At 44.1% G+C, this 26,755-nt stretch overlaps 1 protein-coding gene across 1 annotated transcript; it reads right to left on the reverse strand.

Annotated features, from left to right (window-relative positions):
- Window positions 1-883: 883 nt before the first annotated feature.
- Window positions 884-26,007, reverse strand: WFS1 (wolframin ER transmembrane glycoprotein). The gene is made up of 8 exons (XM_069977396.1): window positions 25,820-26,007; window positions 22,735-22,881; window positions 16,330-16,412; window positions 11,385-11,529; window positions 10,778-10,948; window positions 10,341-10,421; window positions 6,779-6,924; window positions 884-5,984 (listed from the first exon to the last, which is right to left on the reverse strand). The coding sequence occupies exons 2-8, from the start codon at window positions 22,874-22,876 to the stop codon at window positions 4,176-4,178; spliced, it is 2,577 nt and encodes an 858-aa protein (XP_069833497.1). The 5' UTR covers window positions 22,877-22,881; window positions 25,820-26,007; the 3' UTR covers window positions 884-4,175.
- Between the last annotated feature and the right edge of the window lie 748 nt (window positions 26,008-26,755).

Consider the following 26,755-nt stretch of genomic DNA (forward strand, 5'->3'; position numbering starts at 1 on the left):
ATTTTCTCCTATTAAGGCTTCAGCAATTGCAGTTATAAATCTGAATGTGTGAACATACGTTTACAGTCCTTTCTGCAGGTACATTAGCACATCACATCAAAACATAAAAACAGGAAAGAAACCACAAAACAAGACCAAGGTGAAAAGACAAACTTTAATTTACAGTAAGGCATCAACTTATGGGGACTCACTGGAGACCACTTTAATGGAGGCTATATACAATGAGTGGGTAACATCAGGATAGTGAATTGTATATAGGTGCATTATGCTACATAATAATAGTGAAAACCTCTACAGAACCATCATTACACTGGAGGCAGATAAGTCAGAATGTTCATGCTTCAGCTGATACTATGGTGGAGAAGCCATGAAAGGAGAAGTCCAGTGATTTAAAAAAAAAAAAAAAAATCAGCCAGAAAGAAGGGGGGGGGGGATGTCATGGCAAAATGCTTTACCCGGCTGATGGATTGCTCGCTCAGCCAATCAGTGACTGCAGCAGTGTCCCGCTGTGTTTGGCTGTAAAGGAGATCCTGTAGCCCAGTGTTGTTGCCAGAGCAGCAATCCAGTGCTGTAAAGGTACGGGGAGAGGAGAGTAATAATTGTTTATGTTCCCACCCCTCCTCGTGCCCTGCCGTTTGAAACCTTTTTTACATCCTCAGACCTCTCCTTTGAGAGCCCCCTATACTCACCTAATCCCACTGGGTCCCGCTTCTGGAGATGGTCGGGTCACGGAGATATCAGCCGCTGCAGCCCGGCACGTGCGCTGATAGATCCAACGCTCATAGAGAATGACGGAGCGTCGGACTCGCCTGTCATTCTCTATGGGTGTTGGGACTCATCTGAGGAGCGCGCGCGCGCCGGGCTGCAGCGGCTGATATCTCCGTGACCCGACCATCTCCAGAAGCGGGACCCAGCGGGATTAGGTGAGTATAGGGGGCTCTAACGGGGGGTCGGGAGCCTGTCACCCCGGCACGGGGGGTGACAGGTCCTCTTTAATGCTATCATGACTATACAATGGAATTCACACTGAATACTGTACCATTTTTGGAGTCAGGCATGCTCTTCAATTACTTCCATTTGCCCCTTGATTTAAAGGGGTTATCTGGAAAGCTTGTAAGATCCTACCTCTTCTGCTCCCCAGCGCTGCACTTCTTTCCTTGAGCAGTCTCTGATGAAATTTAACCCTAGAAAGAGAAATTGCAGTACAACACCATGTATAGTCAAACTTATTTATAATAAATAGGGTAAGTTTGCCTATACTTGGTGCTGTACTGCAATTTCCCTCTCTAGGGTTTAAGTTGTCACTACCCCTATTGCAGACATTAAGATATCTGTACCCAGGGCCACACATGCAGGTACATGTTGCAGGTGATGTTCAATAGCTTATAGGACATTGCCTGTGGGCATGATTTAATGCTACAACATGCACCGCCCCCCCCCCTCCCTTCTCAAAGGTTATCACCTGAAGTAGCCACAGGGAGAAAGTGCTGCATCGGACAGGAGAACAGGTAGGACTTTTAGGACCTTTTCTGTTTTCTGGGTAACCCCTTTAACCCAAAGTCACAAGCAGAGGGGGAGGTAACACATGACCATAGTGTCAGACTACATTGAGTGTTTGTTTGTAGTCTGTAACTATAGAAACACATGGGTCTGTAGTGAAGCTGCGTATTTATGGGATAGTAAGAGATTCTGGACATTTGGCAAAAACTGCTTAGCATTACATGTGTGCAATACACAACCATTACAACAAAAAAAAAAACAACAGCAACATAATAGTGGGCAAGTGTCTTAGAAAAGAGCACTTTGGTTGGGAACAAATTGATTTATAATTTTTGTATTTACACCCAGGGGCATCTTTGGAGGAAGTAAAATTTGTCAAATGTAAATTTAGGCAAATTACCATAGTGCCTATCCATGACTTAGGCTGTTTGAGATTATGAAAACAAAGGTGCTTTCTTCTATTTACTGTGCCATAGTTGTCTATAGGCCAGTCTTATATAAACCTTTAAAGGGAACCAATTAGTACATTTCTTCAGAATAGGCTCCCAGAACGGCTGCATAGACCTTACAGCCAGGTTTTCTATCAGAGGTTCCGGGCTCTGCAGCTTCATGTCTCGGTAAATCCCTTTTTAATCATGCGAGCGAGGCAGGGGGAGAGCCGTGAACAGTCATCTGGGCGGTGTCCTACTCACGGCTCTCTGTCTTTCCGTGCACTCTGTGGGAGTGATTGACAGGCAAAGTGGCCTCAACCAGGACATGAAGCTGCGGAGCCTGAAATCCCCCGCACAATAGAAGAGCTGGCTGCGAGGTCTGTGCAGCCGCTCCAGAAGCCTAATCACCACAAATGTGCAGATTGGTTTCCTTTAAGGTTTAAGATTTATAAGCCATTTATTTCAGATTGTTGTGGGCCAAACTTTTATTAGCCTAATGGCTATCCTTCTCTTTCCCTTCATACATAAGCATAGCCTAAGCATGCCCGTATTAAGAATCAAATTAGGAGAATGTCACGCCACTAGTGGCAGCTTATGTAGAGAATAAGCACTGTCGAAATTCTACATGCCCAACTGTTCTCTCCTCTGCCACCTACAGGAAGGTTAGCACATTACAAGGTGGGCGGGTTAGGACAACCTTTCATATGTATGCCCAGCTTAAGAATCAACACATCTTAATAAATAACTACTGGCTACCTGTATATACCAGATGACTATCATTCCCTATTATGTAACAATACAGCCTTATAGATATTTTAGATGTACAAAAAGTTAATTCTTATAATCTTTATATTTATGTATGTGATTGTGGCTATGTAGTCATGATTTATAATACTGTGTTGTATGTATGAGCTTTACAAGGAAGCCTACTGAAAGTGACGCCACTAACATGAATATCTATAAATGCTAAGCAGTTCAGGGTTAAGGCCCTATTACGTGAAGAGATTATCGGCCAAATCAGGCAGATATCTCCGAGTGTAATAGGGACATTGATCAACAAAAAAAAAAAAATCACCTGTCACAGGCTGCACATCTCTGCATGTATTATTGAGCCATGTAACAGGCAGATCAGCGCTCGCTCACAGTGCGGATCAGGCAGTCTATTATGGCCTTTAATGTAAGAGTGAATGTAAAACCAGGTACATCGCTTTAAGATTTTTACATCAATAGACTGGCGCTGGCATGCTAGTGGCACAGTTCTCTTGAACTGCAGCCCAGGTCCCGCGCACGGCCCTGGTCTATTCTCAGTCACCGGCCAGGCCTAAAGCACTGGAGACAGGCCCACCCACTCCCAGTGTGACGTTCTTCTGCGTCACAGAGGGGAGGGGTTTTATCACACTGGGGGTGAGCCAGCCTGCCTCCAGTGCTTCAGTCCAGCTACTGGGAATAGACCGGCGCCGTGCGCGGTAAAAGGCTGTGGTTCATAAGAAGGACTACTGCATCGGCTTCCCCGCACCAGTCTATCGATGTAAAAATCTTAAAGTGATGTACCTACTGGTAAATTCGTTTAGATGTTATTGTCCAGGATAGGTTGTTGGTTTTTTTACCCCAGAAAAAGAACCACTTTTGTTCATGGGCTGTGTCTCCGTGTAAAACAAGGCCATTCAGTAGAAGGGGGATGCGCTGCAAAACCAGACAACCCATAAAACACTACTGGCTGCATTTGTGATTCTGGACAAACTTTTAAGAGTCTTAGAGAGTCAAAAATCTCCCATTCACAGCAAACTATGACTGCGTTTTCAAATACTAATTAGAGACAGGTAATATTACACAAGATCCGTCAAAAGCAGCTTGTTGACAGTTTACAATGTTGTTCTCTTTTACCTTGTATAGAATATTTTATCTGTGTAGACATAAGAAATGCCTTGTTATATACTGGAATACGCGTCAATAGTTATTCTTACCGAAAATGTGAGAAATGAGGTAACTAGAATGAAACCTATACCCTGAAAGATGTTAAACTTTTTAAGGAGCTGTTTATAAAACTAGTGCAAATAAGTGCAATGGCGTTTTCCATAATAACCAATGAACGAGTGGAGGGTGATGAATGAATGCCTATGGTTTGTTGCCCAGGGTAACACCACTTACTTTTGGCACCATTTTTTTTAATATGACAAAGTGCAGAAGTCAAGGCTACAAGGGGGGCTTTTTCTTTGGTTTCAATATTTAGAATTAGTGACCTTTTCACACAGCGGAGAGGAAAGGGGAAAAGAAAAAATCAAAGGCAAATTTCATGGCTATGTGGACATTGCGTCTCCAGTCGTGCTCTATCTTGACGTGTCTTGAGGAAGGAGTCAGTTGGGTCATGCAATTTAGGCAGCTGATCGCTTTCAGCTCAAAGACCGGCCACTTGCTCCCTAGACGTCCCTCTAAGATGGTGCTAAATTCTATCATACTCCCCTGCCGCAAGTTTAACAGTACCGTTTTAAACTCATTGCTCGCTTTTAGAACAATATCTTTCGTAACGTCTTCTTCTTCATGCGTCCTGTTACCGTTTTTACCATTGAACGGCATACCAACCGAAATTTCAAATTTGTACCTATCAAATTTCTTCATATGGCAAGTATGTTTGGACAAGAACTTCAGGCGGCAAAGTTCCTCTTCTTCCATGGTAACATTCTGAGGATCACAAAGTGGATAGGCTTCTCCATACAAGCACCTCATCCAGTCTCCAATATAAAGAGGAAGCATGTTAACGGCAGATTCAGCACTGTTGTCAATATCAGTTACACGGACATACTTGAATCTCCCTGTCCATGTCACTCTGTGACCTTCCAAGTGGCTGCATAAGATCTGGGTCCTTGCCATGTTGGTTTCTTTCCATGCCCTTGGACCACACAAGAAGCTATACTGCTGCCAGGTCAACGTGGAGTTATACACTTTCATTCCTTCCGAACGGTAGACATATACCCAACAAAACATGACGATAGCGGTGATCCATACTAATATCAACTTCACAATGGAGCTTTTTGTAAGAGATTTAAACATTTGGACAAAAGAGTAGTTGGCTTTAGACCACCAACGAAGACCTACTGGAACGGTGCACAAGACTAGAGTGACCACAATTTTGGTCAATTCTAAGGTCAAGAACCACTTCATGAAATGGACAAAGCACATGACGGCAATGCCGACTAGGAGAATGGGAAGTGCAAAAATGAAGAGAAAATAGCCAACGGATGCACGGATGAGGCCAATGGCGGAAGATTCCCGAAGGATCACAACAGAAAGCTCCCACCACATGAAGCAAACCAAGTATGGAACAAGGTAACAATAGACTCCCTTGAAATTCCTCAACTGAGCCATCCTAAAGCAGAGGTAAAACAGGTAAATAAAGAATATGCAAGGAATACTTATGTGGAACACAATAAAATGCCCCACTGGCACAGTGAAGAAGGTTTTGCTTAATAAATGGACATAGGGCACAGAATCCGGCAACACATTGGCAAAGGTGAGTGCTCCAGCGGCAATTTCGGTTATTAAGGCTCTCCGAGTGTAAGGTTCGGCACTTGTGCTCAAACTCAAGTAGCTGGTAATTGTAAAAAAGATGGATATGATTGCCAGCTCTGAGCAGGGAATCCAATGTCTGTCCGATATGGGAAATGAGAAGATAACAAAAAATACCGACATCAGGAAGTATAAATAGGGTTCGAGGTGGTTCCAACCAAAGTTCACTTCAGCTTGCTCAACATCCAAGTTCGGCTCGAAGCGAAGCAGCAGATCTGTGAGCGCGCGGAAGTTCTCCCAAGCTTTGCTGTCCTGAAAAACTTTGAGGGTGCATATAATCATAGAGATAAAGGACAGGTAGAAGATGACTAGAGGGATGAAGAAGGCAAAAAAGTCTATGGTGAGGTTACTGATGATGAAGAAAAAGATGAGTGCATTGATGTGGTGTGTAGGTATAATGGTGGACAGCCAGTGCATTCCAGCCTTAGAGGCCATTTCTATAAGGTATTCTTTAAGCTCCATGATGACGTGTAATGGATACTTCACAATCTGGGGACAGAGAGAGGATACATTAGATCATCAGTCTTCCTTGCATCAATATACTGACAAATGCTGCTGCAACCTTACACCTCAGTATTTCACTAAACAAACTGGTTTGTCAACAATCCACCATGATGGCCACCGCTGTCTTTTGCTCAGTTTAATAGTTTCTTGTGGTACAATTAAAGCTTTCCTCCAGGCTTCTAAGAATACCAACCAACCACTTGCGCCACTAGCTCAGCCAATGACCTACAGTTCTCATCCTCTCTTAAGGTGCTCAATACTTATGTTTGGCACAACAGGGTGTTTCTGTGTGCTCAATGGGGAAGGGAAGGTTAAGCCACAGCCAGATTGTGGCTTATCTATCAAAGAACAAAAGGGTCAGGCAGTGACCCCTATCTTTACCGACATCAATTGGTGGACTGTCTAGAGAGCCCATACATCTGCAAGTGGTGGGTACAGCTGACAAAAGTATTTAGTGTATAGGGACCCTTATTACATCTTGTCAATCCCATATGCAAGACTTCTCTCATACTGCATCCACTGTTGAACTTACTGCCCTGACTCATCAGTCTTGTTCCAGTTTTAGACATACCTTGAGGGCACATTTCACACAACCATAGCCTATTTATCAAAGTTCTATATAGTTACACACATACTGTATACTGTAATCTGTATTCTCTTGCATAAACTTTCCTCTAACCTCTATGTCAGCAAAATCATGGGAGGCATTTTCTATATTGTATATTATTTTTTATATTCCTGTATTGTAATCCTATACATAACACAAGCCTTGTTATTACCTTCTGTTGGAGAGGCAGTTCCTCTGGAGCCTTTCCTGCAAACTCGTCATCATCATCATCATGGAAGAACAGGTTTGATGGTACGATGCCCTTGGCATATTTTTTTGTAATTTCCACAAAGTCATCCAAGGCAATGTAGCTTTTAGCTGTGAAAAAAAGTATGAAAACGATAGTAATGTAAGAACATAGTAAAGCCGTATGACAGAATTAGACCTCCAGCAACCACATCCAGGGCCGCTTTAACCAGAGGGCACATGGTGCACGTGCACCGGGCCCACTGGTTAAAGGGGGCCCCCCGAGCAGGCCGGCCGTTGCTATGTGCGACCGGTGCGGTCGCACAGGGCTCCGGCCACCAGCCTGTCAGGGGGGAGCGCCATGGATGGGTAATCTACTTACCCCTCCATGGCGCCCCCTGCAGGGCCCCCCCGTCCGCCGCTGCCCCCGCCCGCTGCTGCTGTGGCGCTTCAGCAGCAGCGACACTGACAGAGAGAGAGCCATTGGCTCCCTCCCTGTCAGTCACTCTTGTGGCCGCACTTCCTGCGGTCACAAGAGGCGGCACTCTCCCTCTAGCGCCCGACGTCACTGGAGCGTCGGCGCGAGGGTAAGGGGAGTGCAGCCTCTTGTGACCGCAGGAAGTGCGGCCACAAGAGGAAAGAGAAGAGGAACGTGTGGACCTAGGTGAGTAAAAGTGTTTGTTTTTTTCAATATTATATGGGAGGGGGAGCGCATATGCTATTGGGGAGCACAGGGGGCTATATACTATGGGGGGGGCGGCTATATACTATGGGGGAGCACAGGGGAGCTATACACTATGGGAGGGGCGGCTATATACTATGGGGGAGCATAGGGGAGCTATATACTATGGGGGAGCACAGGGGGCTATATAATATGGGGGAGCACAGGTGGCTATATAATATGAGGGAGCACAGGGGGCTATATACTATGGGGGAGCACAGGGGAGCTATATACTATGGGGGAACACAGGGGGCTATATACTATGGGGGAGCACAGGGGAGCTATATACTATGGGGGAGCACAGGGGAGCTATATACTATGGGGGAGCACAGGGGGCTATATACTATGGGGGAGCACAGGGGAGCTATATACTATGGGGGAGCACAGGGGGCTATATACTATGGGGGAGCACAGGGGAGCTATATACTATGGGGGGGTTATATACTATTGGGGAGCACAGGGGAGCTATGTACTATGGGGGCGGCTATATACTATGGGGGAGCACAGGGGAGCTATGTACTATGGGGGGGCGGCTATATACTATAGGGGAGCACAGGGGAGCTATATACTATGGGGGAGCTATATACTATGGGGGAGCACAGGGGGCTTTATACTATGGGGGAGCACAGGGTAGCTATATACTATGGGGGAGCACAGGGGAGCTATATACTATTGGGGAGCACAGGGGAGCTATATACTATTGGGGAGCACAGGGGAGCTATATGCTATTGGGGAGCACAGGGGGGCTATATACTATTGGGGAGCACAGGGGGGCTATATACTATTGGGGAGCACAGGGGGGCTATATACTATTGGGGAGAGCACAGGGGGGCTATATACTATTGGGGGAGAGCACAGGGGGGGCTATATACTATTGGGGGGAGAGCACAGGGGGGGCTATATACTATTGGGGGGAGAGCACAGGGGGACTATATACTATTGTGGGAGAGCACAGGGGGGCTATATACTATTGTGGGAGAGCACAGGGGGGCTATATACTATTGGAGAGCACAGGGGGGCTATATACTATTGGGGAGAGCACATGGGGGGCTATATACTATTGGGGGAGAGCACAGGGGGGCTATATACTAATGGGGGAACGCACAGGAGGCCTGTATATCACTGGAGGAGCACATGAGGGTCTATATACTACAGGGACACCTTAAAACTATGGAGGCACAGAGGGGTGTAACTATGTAGGGGTACAGAGGGATGTAACTACTGTATAGGGGTACAAGGGACCTAACTACTGTATGTGTTGGAGCCTAAAATATTTCTCTGGCAGATTCTGGAGAGAAGATTCACAGCCAGGAGAAGACTTCAAGGTGGCCCAGGCTGGATGGAGAGATAAAGAAAAGGTGACAGACTCTGATCGGAGAAGACGCCCCCGGTGAGTCACTGGATGTAACTGCACTCTGTTATAGGGTTGTAGTGTTAGGGGTCATGATGGTATCATTGGTGATATCTTTCTGTTTTGTTTAGTGCAGTTTTTATGTAATATGTAATCACTGTATGGTGGAAATAGTGTTATAAGGTAACTACTGTATGTACTGGGGCTCTTGATACAGTGTGGGGGCAAATTCAGTACATTATACAATGTGCCAAAAGGGAAGGGGGGGGCCCACTCTTAAGGGCTGTGCACTGGGCCCACCAATGTATTAAAACGGCCCTGACCACATCTGTCCCATCTCCTTAATGTTCAGAATTATTATAGCAGTACCCAAGAGCTCATGGTCTGAACAGCCCATAAAGTGAGATGTAATAAAGTTTATGTCAGCTGTTTTAGTAAATACACGCATTGCAGATTTGAAAAAAAAATAAAAAATCAATCCATACAAAATAAAACTAAAAATAAATATATATATTTTTTTAAAATAACGTTGTCATTCTCCCTGGAAATGTAAAAACAACATCATACCTGCTAACATTCCCTATGTCACTGGGATGTGACCCCTACACACTGACATAATCCAATAAGTGCCAATAATGCAGACTGCATAGGTACACATCTTACTGACAAAAGGGATGGTAACACCTTGGTATCAGTTTATTCATAGATTTCCAGAATCTGACACATAATGTCTCAGAACAGTGATATCAAGGGAAATACAAGTATTCACTATAACAGGGCTCAGTCCATGCAAAAAAAAAAAACCCATATATTTGTGTGCATGCATTTTTGTATTGACCGCCATTATATATATAAAAAAAAAAAAGACAAAAAAAACCAAAAACGCTTTTTTTAGCATACACAAAAATGTCATCACAACTCGGGGGGTGGGAAGGCCTTCCGGCAGTGGTCTCCACGGGCACAGGGATCCTGATCAAATTCCCCCCTCGCCCCAGCCAGACTTCTCCTTTGATGGAAATATGTGCCATCCTCTCAAGAGTTCCCCAGCTGAATTTGGAAGACATCAGCAGGAGAAAAACCTGCATTCCCAATGGGATTTCTACAGTACTGTTAGTTTCAGGAACATGCAGAAAATCCTACAGACTGACGATGAGAATTAGATTGTCTACTATTATCCTTTATTCCTAGGTTTACTGTTCAGAGGCAATTTCCGGACATTTCCTAGGATATCATGTGACCATCACTCATCATTATGGTTTCTACTATATTTAATAATATGTTGTCTGTTTCCCATTATAGGCTACAATTATGTGGCCAGAAGGACCTTTATTCCTGTCACAATTATTTCCACATTCACTTCCAGAATTTGTTGTGAACAGAAGAAAACATTTTATAGTCACTAATCCAACGCCATGACTAAGAGGACATTTTATTATGCTACAACGTAGGTTTGATATAAATCGCAGCAGTACTCACATTCACTGCTAACCAAGCGCTCCAGCACCCGTCGCTCCTTCTGGGCAGCTTTAGGGATGGGTCCAAGCTGTTGTTCCCCATCTGGAAAAGCAAAGAAATTGAGAGGTAGCTAACCCCAACCAGTCCGTATACTGTCCCATGCTCTGATAATACTGGTGTTGTTAGTTTATACAGATGTCATGGGAAAAACCCCTTTAAGAAGAGGAGTCTTTGTTGATAAGGTGCAGATGAACATGACTATAAGAGGCAATCTCAGTTATGTATATATAAGATACTAACTAAAGCATTATTGATAACCTGCAACATTAGGTTAAAGGAGTATTCCCATCTTCGAGGCGTAGCCCTTCGAGCTATGTGGTTACGTATCTCCAGAAGGCTCATGGGGCTATACCGCCTGCACAGCTCCCTGTAATTATTACATACATCTCTTTACAGACCTTCTACATTAACCTGGCCGACATTCTCCAGTAGCTCGGACACAGGAAGCTGCTTCTTCTTCTTGGGGTTCAGCCTCCAGTACATCACCAGGGCGGCCTTCCTCACGGCTCTCTCTAGATCAGTCTCTGAGGAGAGTTTCTTCACCTCGCTCTCGTTCTCATTGGTGATCCCTGGAACAGAAACACAGGGGGAGGGGGATTATTATTACAGTGGATCTTCAAACTATGGATGTTGGGAATTAGTCTGATTGGACATTTAGCCTTACTACTAACACACACAATTTTAAACATGCCCTTAAAGTACAGAGTTCTGCACGCCATGTTAAGTCTTAGGTCACTGGAAGAACGTTGATACCGGGTAGGGTGTTAGGCAGAGATGGGGAGGACATAAGGAGGTGCAGCACTGGGGAGAGTATATGGGTAAGGACTTTTGTACTGTACTCTGAACTTGTAGCAATGACTGGTACACAGGGACAGTTTTACTGTACTGTACTCTGAGCCAGTGTAGTGACTGGCAGACAGGGACAATTTTAGATTTGTGACAGCACATATAGAGGGGAAGACTACATAGCATCCAGTATGAGCTCAGGCTCTAGGATGCACTCACCTCTTCTGTCTGCCAAACACTTCCGCAGAAGCTTCACTGCGTCCCTGCGTCCTTGCTTGGCGGATTGGATAAGCCAGTGTATTGCAGCACAGCTATTAACCTCCTCATCCTCCTCTTCGGCAAGTTTTAAGTAGTATTTTCCTACCTGCAATGAAATGAAAATTACCTCTATAAACAGCATTAAAAAAACACAACTCATTCAACATAGACATAACAGAATTGTCACCTAATCCCATTAATGGCCAGAGTGTAGTGACATCTAGCTTGAACTGCACATATCACTGCTTGCCTTTAAATGTTGGATGAATTTTGTAGTTTTTTTTTTTTTTTTTTTTTTTTATAAGTACTTCATTAGCTGTAGTGACAATGGTGAAGCCATGGGGCCTAGCTTAAAGGTGTCCATACACTTTAAATGGAGGTCATGTACTGTACATGCAAGCTCTGTTTGGCGATGTGTGCGCGTGTGTGTGTTTTTAATGGCAAAAGGGAAAGGAGTTGCTGTCAAGACGGTGGGTTATATTTTTTGGGAACAATGAATTGGGCATGCAAAACCCTACAGTCACCAATGTACATTCAACTAATGTAATACCTCCTGGGATTAGGGTTTATTCTCTTCCAATAGATCATCCCTTTAACAGGTCCAGATCCAAGGGCATGCATACCAGAAAGAGACCATATAGATGACAGACACTTAAAGGAACAGCAGTCAAGCATCAAGTCTAATTTATTCAATAGGAGGATGGTAGGAAGGGTATATCATATCAGCGTGTTTCCAGCTGCTCTAGACCTTACCCGTTATCTGCCATAGCAAGCAGGGTTGAACCAAACAAAGACTGTGTCCCCTCTTTCTATTAGGTGCCTTAAACCTGTGCAGGAATTTCCTCTTATAACCTGTATTGTTACCAAGCAAGGGAGAAACAAACAACGCTTGGCACCACAACAAGGGACGATTTTCGACCCCTCTCTTCTATATATCTGACAATATCTTCAAAGTTATATACTTCATGGATAATAACTATATGATGGTTAAACTTCAGCCTGTCCTGAGCGAGACGAAAGTGACTTATGGCATAGGAAAAAGAATAAAGGAAATGCGGCGTGAGGAACTGGAGAAGGGCAGAGACATGATGTGTGACATTAACAAGACACGCTGGAATGAGTCACCGGAGAAGGCGGCACAAATAGCCGAACACTGGCTACTAAACAGATTTAGGTTTAAATCGACACAAATCAGCCTACAGCAAGGATGTATAACGTATGAGGATCCACTGAAGGGAATAATTTTAGTTTGGTCATGAATATCGGGTATAGATTCTGTTGCTGGATATATGTTAAGATCAACATGGAGATTTTGCGAACCCTCAAAGAATTTCTTCTTTGGTTGGTAATGCAACTTTCTCACTGGGGAAAACGTATTAAAACTGGCAAAGTAAAAATATGGCCGAGATTCCCCCATTTCATAGGTCCTTTTAGTAATGAAAGCAATCTATCAAGTGTGAACCCCTCCCACCCTGCAAGCCATGCATTATTACTATAGGACATGAGCAATGTGCAATGTTATGGGTAACCAGCTGATGGTGAAGTCACCTTCATGGAAGAGTAGAACACACCCTTTTCTAGAATAAATTCTTAACGACAATAAAATGATTTCTTTCAAGTTATAAATATATATAACCTGCATATAGATGGGACACTGATTCAGGTTAGTCCTCATGCACACAGCACAAATGCTGAAGGGTGACATTAAGTTCCTTACAATACATGTAATAAAGGGGTTATTCGAGTAACAAAAACAATATTCTAAACAATCCCTTATCCCAATACCATCTTATGTCTAATATAATGTATGATCTATCTTGCACCCTTTCCCTGTATTTTTCTTATTCTTATCCCCTCTAAGTGCTATAGATGTTCTGAGAGTCTAGATGGAACTAGAATGTTTTCTTTTACAGTCAGCAAGCAGAGATCTAAACCTACACTACAACCCCTCAGGCATAGAAAACATAGCCATGTCCAGAAACAGCACCACTCATGTCCTCAGTTTGGGTTTTGCAGCTGAACTGTAAAACTACACACAACGAAGGAGTTTTCTCCTGCAATGGTGTTGAGAGTATACCAAGAATAGTGTGACTTGGGGGGGGGGAGACATGCAGGGATGTGGACTGTATATAAAAGATATGTAGTATTGGGAAATATAAGATTAAAAAAGCCAATAACAAACCCACAAACCCAACATCGACTTTTCTCGACAGTACCCCTGTGCCCCATGAAAAACCTGACCACAGAGCATCACATCTACTCTAAGCGGTCAGGAAAGACCTCAAAGTGGGAAACATGTAGGAGATGTCAAGTATCTCCATCTGGCTAGGCTTTAGGAGCACAGTGGCTGGCACATCAGGACTCTGTGTACTCCCTAAGGCAGTGACAATTCTTCGACAAGTAATCGTGGTGATCAGAGATGGAAGGACCCAAAAACCCTATCAGAATATGAATAAAATCCCATTCCATGTTATTAAGATATAAGAATAAATGGCTACAACCTGACGCAGCTTTTGTCTATCTTCTGTAAATTGCACCACATAACCACATGTGTACTGTCCTATCTAAGGCTGCACTGCTATGGTCTACACCAGGGATTGGGAACCTTTGGCACTCCAGCGGTTTCAAAACTACAATTTCCATCATGCCTGGACAGCAACTTTTAGAACCGCTGGAGGGCCAAAGGTTCCCAATCCCTGGTCTTCCTATATACCTAGATGGCTGCAAACACTGAAATAAACACAACATCAGTATGTGGCTATCCTTTAACTATGCAACGTATAACTGGGCACGTCAGCAAAACCACCGCCAAATACTGGGTTTAGTTTCTGACACCTTCTCTAGCTGCTGAATAAATAACACGAGGGGTTGATGGATCGATGGTGGCATCTGTTCCAGCTTAGGTCTGGCAGGACCAATGATGAGCAGAAATACAGATCCTAAAATCCAGTAAATTCATGTTAAAGGACAAGTCCCATGAAAAACTTTTTCCCAGTAATTGAAGCACATTACAAAGTTATATAACTCTGTAATGTGCTTCAATCACCTCTCTGCCCCCCTTCCCTATCTTTTCCCCCCTCCACCCCCCACCAGGAAGTGTAGGAAACTCACACAGACCTGATTACTGTCGTCACCAGTTTCTTCTTTCAGCTCCTTCTTGTGACGATGAGTCATCAGCAGGAGGGATGCTCTAGCTCCTGTTACACCAGCCTCCCCCCTCCCCTGCCTTGTCAGGTGACTGTTTGCTCAGCTCCCATTGAGTCCACTCGGCAGCAGGAGAGAGTATGAGGGGAGGGGGAGCTGCCTATGTGCCGGAAGTCTGTCACGAGGGAAGATGAGCAAGTGACATGACTCAGATGGCTTGCAGTTGCTCAGCCAATGGGAGCTGAGCAAGCTGAGTCACCTGACAAGGCAGGGGAGGGGGGAGGCTGGTGTAACAGGAGCTAGCCCAGCCCTCCTGCTTATGACTCATCGTCACAAGAAGGAGCTGAGAGAAGAAACTGGTGACGACAGTAATCAGGTCTGTGTGAGTTAGGACACTTCCTGGTGGGGGGTGGAGGGGGGAAAGGCAGGGAAGGGAGGCAGATAGGTAATTGAAGCACATTACACAGTTATATAACTTTGTAATGTGCTTCAATTACTGGGCAAAAATTTTTTCATGGGAGTTGTCTTTTAATGGGGTTTATTGGTGCTTAGCATAGGCCATAATAATGTTGTCAGTACCAGGAAAACCCATTATCATGTAGCAGTGGGTTAAGAAAATACAACAAAATTCTGAAGATCTAAAAGAGAAATCCTCAAATTACTCAATCACTGTATGGTGGTCCTTGGTCACAGTACAGCAGTATTATTTGGTGACTGTATGGTGATACTATTTGATCACTGTATGGTGGTATTATTCAATCACTGTATGCTGGTTTTATCCAAACACTATATGGCAGTATTATTTAGATCAGTGCTTCTCAAACTTTTTCTCCTGGTTCCTCACCTCACAGAGCACAGTGATGCCTGGGCCTAACCAGACTGACCAAGAGGATGCCAGGGCCTCAATATCTGTGGTGGAAGTCCACGCAAAAATAAAAACTATTGCTCAGTCTACCCTTCATTTGTCTCTGTATAACATTAAAATAAGCACAAAACAAGTCAATAATATTCCTAAACCAGAGGTTTTCGCAGCCAGGGAAAGGACTATACAGCCTATAGTCACTTTAGTGAATACTGCCTCCCATTCTGTGCCTAACTAGGGGGACTCACTGGATGATCATCACCGATTTAGATCACTGTACTGTAATGTTATTCCATCACTGCATGGCGATATTTGGTCACTGTAAAGCAGTATCATTTGCTCATTGTATGGCAGTATTATTTCAACACTGACTGTGATTTTATTTGATCACTGTATGGTGGTATTATTTGATTATTGGATGGAAATATTTTTAGTCATTTTATCATGTGTCATCACTGTATAGCAGTATTATTAATACAGTAATTATGCGGATAATCAACACACTTTGATCAATACAGCATCTGTGACAGCGAGAGGTGACTGAGACTGGAATAATATTAAACTTTCTATAAGCCTTGCCTTCCTTTAGTGACTTCCACCGACAAAGCACTTTTAGGATTACATAATTGGAGATAGTAGTATTAGTGCATTGTGCAATCTGCAACACTTTATCCTGCTGACTGCGTAGAGGACATGATTCCAGGTGACATGGCTCTATAGAACAGGGAATGAGAACATGATAATCTCCATCCAGTGGGTGCATGCCAGGATTTCCAGGTCATGTGCTCGGCAGAGGTGTGGGACAGTCAGACTGTGTTTATATAGTGAATCATACTGGGTGGTGGTAGAGCGTTCCATGTATCTGCCTCCTGTTATTACTGTCCCACACACTATTGTTACCTCGCTCTGAGCCTTTGCTTCCCCGGCTCTGGCTCTCTCCAGCAGATCCTGAACATTCGCCTCATGATCCTCATTCATGGTTTCTGCAAGAGGGTAAAAAAAAAATTATGTGTATATTTTACCTGCATTAGTTTTTATTTAATCAAAAGTGAGAAAGACAATGGTTAGTCATATGTCTCAGATCACAGGGGACAAACCCAATTCAGGATACAGTCGTAAGGTCCCCATACACCTTATACTTATGTCGGCCATGCCTGCCACTCGTCCGTATAAGGTGTATGGGGCTCTCCCAAATTATTGAAAATTCATGCCCAACCCCTTTGCTCAGGGAGAGGTAAGCCACAGTCAGCTCTGACTGTGCTTACCCCTTCCCACAGAGAACACAGGAACGCTTGGCCCTGACCAATTAAAACTTCTGAAATGTCAAAATAAAAATCAGCAGGTTAGAAGCATCTAACCTGCCGTGATGTCCCTATAGCGCACAGAGCACTAAGGATAAAGGTAATTTTCTTGTTTTCAGGACATTTGTAATTTAATATTCTGATGCCACTTTTGTGCACTGGAGGCGGTGCTACAGCCCACCCTCAGCGCATGGGCCACCCTGTCCCCCATGTACCAAAACACCACATATGGCATGCACCCGACTGCTTATGGAGGGTGCTCACAGACTGCCTGTGGCATCCTCCATAAGGTTTTTTGTTCCCCTCCTTAACCAGGAACATCCCAACTCCCAACGCCGCCAGGAAGAAAAATGAAAACACACAGATACTTTTGCTGGGTGATGGCTGGCCACAGCTTTTATTAACCGCACTTTGTATTAACCACTGTCACTGAACTATGATTACTGTGATTGAAAATATCACAGTAATCATAGTAATACAGTGAAAATAAATGTGTAAAAGTGCAAAAAGTGAAAAACATACAAAAAAAATAAAACACACACTTTTTATTATAGTAATAATTGCAGTTTACTCCCAAATTACCCCTAACCCCCCCAGATTGCCCGTAACCACCCCAGGTTGTCCATAATCACGTCCGATTGCTCGTAACCACCGCACGTTGCCCGTAACCCCCTCCAGATTGTCCGTAATCACCCCAAATTACCTATAAGCACTTCAGTCTATCTGTAACCACCGCAGGTTGCGCATAACCACCGCAGGTTGCGCATAACCACCGCAGGTTGCGCATAACCACCGCAGGTTGCGCATAACCACCGCAGGTTGCGCATAACCACCGCAGGTTGCCCGTAATCATGCCAGATTACATGTAACCCCCCAGATTGCACGCAACCACCGCACGTCGCCTCTGACCACCCCAAATTGACAATGACCCCCTCCAGATTGCCCGTAAAAACGCCAGATTACAGGTACCCTGCGTTACAAATTTTGGGGTGCTTTTTCTCTCATGTTCCTTTTGAAAATGAGAAACTTTAATCTAAACGTATATATTATTGGAAAATTTTAATTTTTCATTTTTTTACGGCCTAATGGTGAATACTTTCCTCCAGCCCCTGTAGGGTTAAAATGCTCATTATACCCCTAGATTAATTCTTTAAGGTGTGTAGTTTCCAAAATGGGGTCACTTATGGGGGTTTCCAGTATACAAACCTCCTAAATAAAAACTTAAAATAAGAACTGGTCCCTAAAAAAATCAGTTTTGGAAACTTTCACGAAAATGTGGTAATTTGCTGATAAATTTCTAAGCCCCATAACTCCCTAAAAAAGTAAAATAGGTTTATGAAATGAAGCCAGAATAAAGAGGACATATCGGTAATGTGACTTAGTAACTAATTTATGTGATACGACTTTCTTTTTTTAGAAGCAGAGAATTTCAAAGTTCATAAAATGCAATTTTTTTTAATTTTTCCTGATATTTTGTATTTTTTCACAAAAAACACACATAGTAGTGACCAAATTTTGCCACTAATATAAAGTGCCATATGTGACGAAAAAACAATCTCAGAATCGCTAGCATACCTTAAAGCATCACTGAGCTATAAGCACATAAAGTGAGACAGGTCAGATTTTGAAAAATGAGCCTGGTCTTTTAGGTGCAAATAGGCTTGGTCTTGAAGGGGTTAAATAAACTATGAATAACCCAAAAATAGCGCTAAGGATCAAGGTAAGATAAATACCTTCATCCTCAGCTCCCTATACGACACAGGAACATATCAGCAAGTTAAATGCTTCTAACCTGCTAATAGTTTCCCTTTAAGGATTTGTGCTTGTATTGCCGCTGACGGACCATTAACTTGCCCCCATACACATTACATTGTCTTACTAATCTGCAGTGTATAGATCACAAGAATACACTTTACAATAAACTAGATTTTCACTATAGGGAATATACAGCACTAGTGTGCCACCATTTTACATCTGATGAAGCATGCCACAATTTATCGGTCTAAATCATAAGAAAAAAACCTTTATATATCTCCATAATGAAAACATGGTAATATAGAGGTGCAGTATGAGCCTATAGATGCTATGTTGTACTGAACTGTAACATTGGGTGCTTGAATGCATGAGGCTTTAGTGCAAATGTTTTTTTCTGATCTAGCAAAAAAGCTGCATATGCCAAGAAACAGACCAAGTGTATTTTAGTGAGGCTAAAGGACCAGTGGCGGAACACATCGGCATACCATTCCGACATAAACTGGAGGGGAGCATGAGCTAAGAGTGCAGGGTGGCCCGGCTGATAACAGGGAACACAACTATGCAGTAACAGGAGGAAAGATAAAGGTTAGATTCTGTGTCCCTTTGAGGGCCCGTCCAGGAGAACCCTATCGATTACTCTGACAGGACTAGATAAACCTTGGCCCCTCTTCCCTCGCAGATAGAGTGGTGGATCTGCTGCAGTCACAGTCACCTCTCTGGATGCAGAACATTCTTATCAGGACAGCTGTTCTATTCCTGTGAGAACACACCGCCCCGGGCATCTCACCAGATCTCCAGGCCCCGTCCATACAAACATTTACTTTATACGTGCATGCCAATCGGCTTATTCATTTTTTTTGTGGTCATTTTGTTGGCGAAAAAGAACATTTATAGCAAGCATGAAGAATTTCTTAAAAATGTGTTCTGCCTGCTAAATCCTCCCCCCACCATGCCTGTGTTAGTCCTCACTGCAGCACTGGCATCCTATTCATAAATCAGGGTAAGCAGCAGTATAGAGGTCGTCCACACTCAGACTGCCATGTGAAACCACAAACAGCTTCATGGATGTCAGATTTCAGCTCACACATTTCCTGCTGGCTGTATAGACTCATCAGTAGGAAGAATTGCATTAGACGACAGTCCTGCATGTGACACTTGTGCTGTCCGTTATTGTGTAAGCGTGTGGTAAAGCAACACACACTTAACCGAAAACGGACAAGAGACCAAAACTTAAGGGGGCACAAGAAATTTCAATATCCCATATTTGACATAAGGGTGTGGGAAGCTGAGATATGAGGAGCTGTTTGTAGCGTTTGCACAATTGTTTCATCAACACAACTCAGGGTCCTATTACACGGAGTGATTTTTAACACGACTAACGATAAACGATCGCAAACAAGAGTGTTTATCGTTAACCTGAAATCGTTCACCATATTACACAGAACGATGGCCGTTAGATACAATCGTTATTGCGATCGTTTATTCCTTCTGATCTCAGGAAAACAATGGACAACGTGCAATTACACTGAACGATTAGTGAAAAAATGCGGAACTTGAGCGAACAAACGTGGAATTAAAGCAAACAATTAACGATAATTTTAGGTTTAGATCTAAATCAACGATGAACGACATAAGAACGATTTTTCGATCGTTGCCTGCAATTACACAGAATGATATAACGATTTTTTGCACAATAATCGTCCTGTGTAATAGGGCCCTTAGATCCCAAAATGACCCAATCAGCCAATGACAAGAGCTGGCCTATTACACAGGGAGATGTTGGCCTGTCTGTATGATAATCGCCCTGTGTAATAATCCACAGGGTAGGTGATGAGTGTATAGGGGATACGACTACTAGGACCCCTGCACTTTCATACATACTGCTACTCCATTGCTATCGCTGGTAGAGATCGCTGGTTCGAGTCCATCCGAACCCGATCGTTCGGTATTTGATTAGCTGGGGCTGCTGAAGTTGGATAAAGCTCTAAGGTTGTCTGGAAAACATGAATACAGCCAATGACTATTTCCATGTTTTCCACATAGCCTTAGGGCTTTATCCAAGTTCAGCAGCCACCGCTAATCAAATGCCGAATGTTCGGGTTCGGATGGACTTGAGCATGGTCAAGGTTCGCTCATCTCTAATCGCTGGCAATCCCATAGGCAATGAATGGAGAGGTTAAGCGCATGCATAACTGAAGATTCTGGACCCCCGGTCATGAGACCCCAACAAAGGGGTCAACGTAAGGAATAAGCATTGTTAGTTGGACAACTTTAAAGTGCACTTGTCATTAGGATTTCTTCCCCGATCAGAGTGCAGTCGCTCCTGCTCTAGGAAGTTTGGGTAACTATGGATATGACCACACACCGGATCAGTTCCGTGCATAAGCCCTATTCTGATTCAATGAGATCATGCATAGAACAGACTTGCCATGGTCGCATCCATGGTTATCCAAACTCTTGGCGGCATAAGTGACTTGCACGCAGATTGTGGGAGAAAACAGGTATCCTTTAAGGAGGCAAATGCATCTGGCCGTACACTCCTGTCGCAGAATTACAAGCTGGCACTGACCCTGTATGAATACTCCCCATGTCTATAGCAGATGTGCCTACACCATTTGACAGGCACCATATGTAAGGAATGGCAGAATGTATGTAAGTAAAGTTTATAGGGAAAGAAGAGCTGCTAGATCCAAAGGACCCATGTGCTAAAATAGCATTGAGGGTCTTATTTTAGTCCCCCTTATGCTGTGCTTCTACAGTGATGCTACCATCTGGGGTGGAGGTAGCTCGCCGAAGTGAATCTTACATAAAAGCTAGAACATGGCCGGGGAATCTCCAGATGCTTCCACCGGATGTCGTCACCATTAGCAGAAAGCCGCTGTATAAACACTGCTAAGTCTTAAAAAAGGGCCAGGATTATCTCTGACCACAAGGGTAGAAGGAGACACAGGGTCGGCTATACACGGCATTCCTACAGGATCTGTTTATATGCGTCAAGGTCATAAATCCAGCCGGTGACTGCTCATTTGCCACGTGGATTAAGATTTATTCCCAGAATCACCGACCAGTCTGGAGGAATTCCTAAAACTGAAGGAATCTCCGATGGACAACGCCACAGAATGTGATAGTGCTACAGATGAACTAGGCTGAACTGTCCATAGAAACCAAACTATGGCTTCTCCCTGTTTATATGGTGCAGTCCTATGTAAAATGATAACTACTATAACAGCAGAATGTGCCCAATGATAAAGTCAGCCATGATGCATACCCATGTCATGTCACCACAGTACTCCTACAATTCTTGTGGTCATGATCGTGAGACATTGCTTCATCATGGCCAAATAATATAACTTCAGCATTCAGCAACTGATCACTACAGACGAAAGCAACAGGGACCGACCTTTACATTAGTACATTATTGCTTGATCAATGGTAGTCCAGGGGGTTAGGGCCCTTTTACGGTTTACACCAGATTGTTCATACAGGAGCCAGATATCACAGCTCAGTCCTATTCAAGTGACAGGGACTAGGCTGCAAAACTAGACATAGCCACACACATGCATAAATATGTGCATGTGCATATAGTGGCCCGCTGAGCATCTTAATCCAAGAACATGATGCATACCAAAGGCTAAAAGTCATAGATTCTAGTCAGCTAGTATAAATTTGACTAACTGTAGGAACAGAAACCATGACAGAAGTGCCTGATGCGTTACACCTAATAATGGAGAGCATAGGGATCCATCATGGTATCTGTCATTCTGAGATGTGCTATCCTTCCACTCTGATAGTAAAGTGTACACAGCCTTATATGACATATCAACCATACATATATTTACAAGTATTTTCCACTATTCTTAGCACTCAAATCCCCTTTCATGTATGGGTTACCCTACGAGGATGAAATCCTGACAGAAAAAAATTTTTAACATGTTAGTTATGAGGCAGAACTTTAAGGTCTATGTCCAACTTCATAATGCATTTTTATTGCCTCAAACCATCTGCAAGAAAAAAATATTTTTGATAAAGATATTTCCTTTATAGACCTATGTCTCCATGGTAACAGACTACAAATAAGCACTGTGTAGTCTGATCTTACGCTCATATCCTGTTCCACCTGTCCCTTGCTTCTACCTATTGTAGAAATACTTTGCTAGATATATATTATATATATATATATATATTTTTTTTTTTTTTTTGCTCTGTTAATTAACTATAAATGTAAACAATGTAAATAGCCTTACAGTACCTGGCACAGCCGCAAACATTCGGGGAGATCCAGGGGTGGAGGGTCCTGCTCTTTGGTTGTCTTCATTGTTGTCTGCAGATGTAGCAGCATTGAGCTGTGATCTGCCAAGTAGGTGCGGGGCGGCCGCCGTGTCAGACTCCATGGTTTCTGCAGGAAATATTTCACATGAAGTCACATCTCAGCCTCTCCCGAAGACGGAGAAGATTTCACAAACAAAAGCTAAACTCTGGGCATTCATAAACTATGCCAAAAATGGTGCCGCAGCTGATAAAGCTCACACCGCGCTGACACATCCCAGAAGTACACGGATAATAACAGACTGTCAGGAGCCAGCAGAACCGGCCCATTGTCAGGCCTGAGGGGCAGAACTGCAGATCATCTCTATGTTATGGTAGCAAGAACGGAAGACAAGATAGGCTCCATACTAGTGATCCACACAACCAAGCACACTGCCATACAGGCTCCATACTAGTGATCCACACAACCAAGCACACTGCCATACAGGCTCCATACTAGTGATCCACACAACCACATGCATTGCCATACAGGCTCCATACTGAGGATCCACACAACCACATGCACTGCCATACAGGCTCCATTCTAGTGATCCACACAACCACATGCACTGCCATACAGGCTCCATACTAGTGATCCACACAACCACATGCACTGCCATACAGGCTCCATACTAGTGATCCACACAACCACATGCACTGCCATACAGGCTCCATACTAGTGATCCACACAACCACATGCACTGCCATACAGCTCCATACTAGTGATCCAAACAACCACATGCACTGCCATACAGCTCCATACTAGTGATCCACACAACCACATGCACTGCCATACAGGCTCCATACTAGTGATCCACACAACCACATGCACTGCCATACAGCTCCATACTAGTGATCCACACAACCACATGCACTGCCATACAGGCTCCATACTAGTGATCCACACAACCACATGCACTGCCATACAGGCTCCATACTAGTGATCCACACAACCACATGCACTGCCATACAGGCTCCATACTAGTGATCCACACAACCACATGCACTGCCATACAGCTCCATACTAGTGATCCACACAACCACATGCACTGCCATACAGGCTCCATACTAGTGATCCACACAACCACATGCACTGCCATACAGCTCCATACTAGTGATCCACACAACCACATGCACTGCCATACAGGCTCCATACTAGTGATCCACACAACCACATGCACTGCCATACAGCTCCATACTAGTGATCCACACAACCACATGCACTGCCATACAGGCTCCATACTAGTGATCCACACAACCACATGCACTGCCATACAGGCTCCATACTAGTGATCCACACAACCACATGCACTGCCATACAGCTCCATACTAGTGATCCACACAACCACATGCACTGCCATACAGGCTCCATACTAGAGACACCACACCACCATATGCAAATACTAGTGACACCGCAAAAGCTCTATACACTACATGGAACTGGTGATCCACACAATTACAAGCAATCCCCACTGTACAGGCTCTGTACTAGTGATGCACACAACCACATACACTGCCATACAGGATCCATATGCATTCTCTATACAGCACCACAGCATATGTGGCATACACAGTATACACCGCCTTATTTCTGTGGATTATCCTACATAGAGTGATTGCATCAGAGGCTTCAGTTTACAATAAGGATTTGCATATAGTCAGTCAAATGTAAACTACTTCCACCAGTATAGACAACAGCTATAAATACAAATATTTTACTACCCCTTAAAAATTCCCATTAAAATTCCAAAACAGTGTCCCAACCAGCTCTGCCGGTAAACAGACAGGCACTGTACTGGCAGTACATCTGCATTGAGTAAACACAGTGAGAAGGGTGGGTCCCATAGATTGTCGGACTTGGTTCTGCACAATGGATCTATTCATTTTATCATGTGAAAAACTATAATTTTCTGCTTTAATACAGATTACCCCCCTCTGGGACAATAGGTGTACTAATACAGGGCCTCCACTTACTTACATATGATGCACTGGACAACACTGTAATTTCTAGGGCCTGGGCGGTGTATCCAAAAATCACTAATACTGGCAGAGCACGTAAGGAGTAGTAGTTCTGCAACAGCATTAGGGTCGGGGACCACTCTTTTAGGGTATGATCAGACAAGGCCACATTGTAGAATGTTCACATAGGATTTCAAGGCACAGGGTGAAATTTATGGTATGCAGTGGAAAAAGTCTTCTAGGTGTGGACTTAACCCTTAGCACCCAATGACTGTGATCTGCCAGGCCTGTTCTATATCACTACATTGCATCTATAGGGCGTACAGATCTCAGATGCTCAGTGCCTAAATCTAGAGCAAAACCACAACTCCCATCATGCCCGGACAGCCAAAGCTTTGGCTGTCCAGACATGATGGGAGTTGTAGTTTTGCAACAGCTGGAGAGACAAGGTTCCCACTAGTGTCAAACTCAGGCCCTCTAGCTGTTGCAAAACTACAATCCCCATCATGCCTGGACAGCCAAAGCTAAAGCTTTGGCTGTCCAGGCATGATGGGGATAGTAGTTTTGCAACAGCTAGAGGGCCTGACTTTGACACCCATGATGGATTTTCAGTGACCAGCAATAAGATATAATGCACTGCCCCATCTGTGCTCCTTGATGATTGCAGAGCTGCCATTCAGGAGCCTGGGAAAGCTGAGTGCAATATAACCACATAGGATATGGTCACCTGCTGCATATGTTCTCAAAAAACTTCAACTGGGACAAATCCCCAACAAACGTGCAGGAACTCAGCAACAAGTCTGCAGCATGTGAACATACCCCAAGGGCTTATAGTGCAGATTCATACCAGGCAGAATGTGATCAACACAAAGAGACATATAACAAAGAGCAATGACTGGAGAGAAGAGGATCACTCATCATTATAGGGGGAAAGGTGCAATGACATGGCCACATATAATACTCTGCTCCCCCCCAGTGTACATGCCAGTCATCTGCCATACACACACAGAGGGCATATATACAGGAGCACAGCCATTGCAGCAGGGCCCTGCTACAGACTCTCTCATTACCAGCCTGTGTGCAGCAGCCGGGCTCCGTCCTGTGGCCCCCGGGTGTCCTCCGTGCAGGCTCACTGCTGGATCCGGGCTGTCACTGAGCTGCCATGCCTGCACATTACTTCCACCTTCTACTTCGCAACTGCACAAGCTCAGCTGCCAGCTGCCTGCACTGTCCAGGCTGACTAATCAACCGCCGGCGGGATGACTCATACAGAGTGGCTGGGGGATTACGCGGCGATCGATTGCTTCTCCCTGTTCCGGCCAGCGTGCTGAATACTCCGCGTTCTAAATAAAGAACGTAACTACATTACCGTCCCCGGCCGAGAAGCGTATTAACCCCTGGGTGGCCGAGCCCTGACAGCCTTCGTGTAGTATACAGTATATGTCGTGTAGGTTTTATGGCTTTTCAGGCTGTAACATGGTTAGGTTCAAGAACTTGTTTGAAGCCACGCCCTCAAGCATTGGCCACGCCCTCTAATAGTGACTTGTTACCTATTACAGCTGCTCTCTAGAGTTCACACTGTGCTCAGTTATGTCAGCGGTTCTGGCACTGGCACACACGACTGATCATCATTTACACATGTCTGCTATCTGATCCACAAACAGCACCACTCCTGTCCTCAGGCTGGTGTGCTCCTTTCACTTCAATGGAACTGAGCTGCAGTACCAGACACAGACTGAGGACAAGAGTGGTGCTGTTTGTGGATAACAAAGCAGCCATGTTTTTCTAATCCAGGATAACCCCTTTAAGGCTGCATTCCTATACTGTGATCCGCCTTGCGGTTATCAATAGCTGTGCTGTTTTGCTATCATTGATCTGAAACATTGTGTGGCTATTGGTGACTGAAGGGGCAATGCTTCCTTAGGGTCCATTTACACAGAAAGATTATTTGACAGATTATCTGACATAGATTTGAAGCCAAAGCCAGGAACAGACTATGAACAGAG

This window comes from Dendropsophus ebraccatus, chromosome 7 (genome assembly GCF_027789765.1).
Source record: "Dendropsophus ebraccatus isolate aDenEbr1 chromosome 7, aDenEbr1.pat, whole genome shotgun sequence".
NCBI classification, from domain to species: Eukaryota; Metazoa; Chordata; class Amphibia; order Anura; family Hylidae; genus Dendropsophus; species Dendropsophus ebraccatus.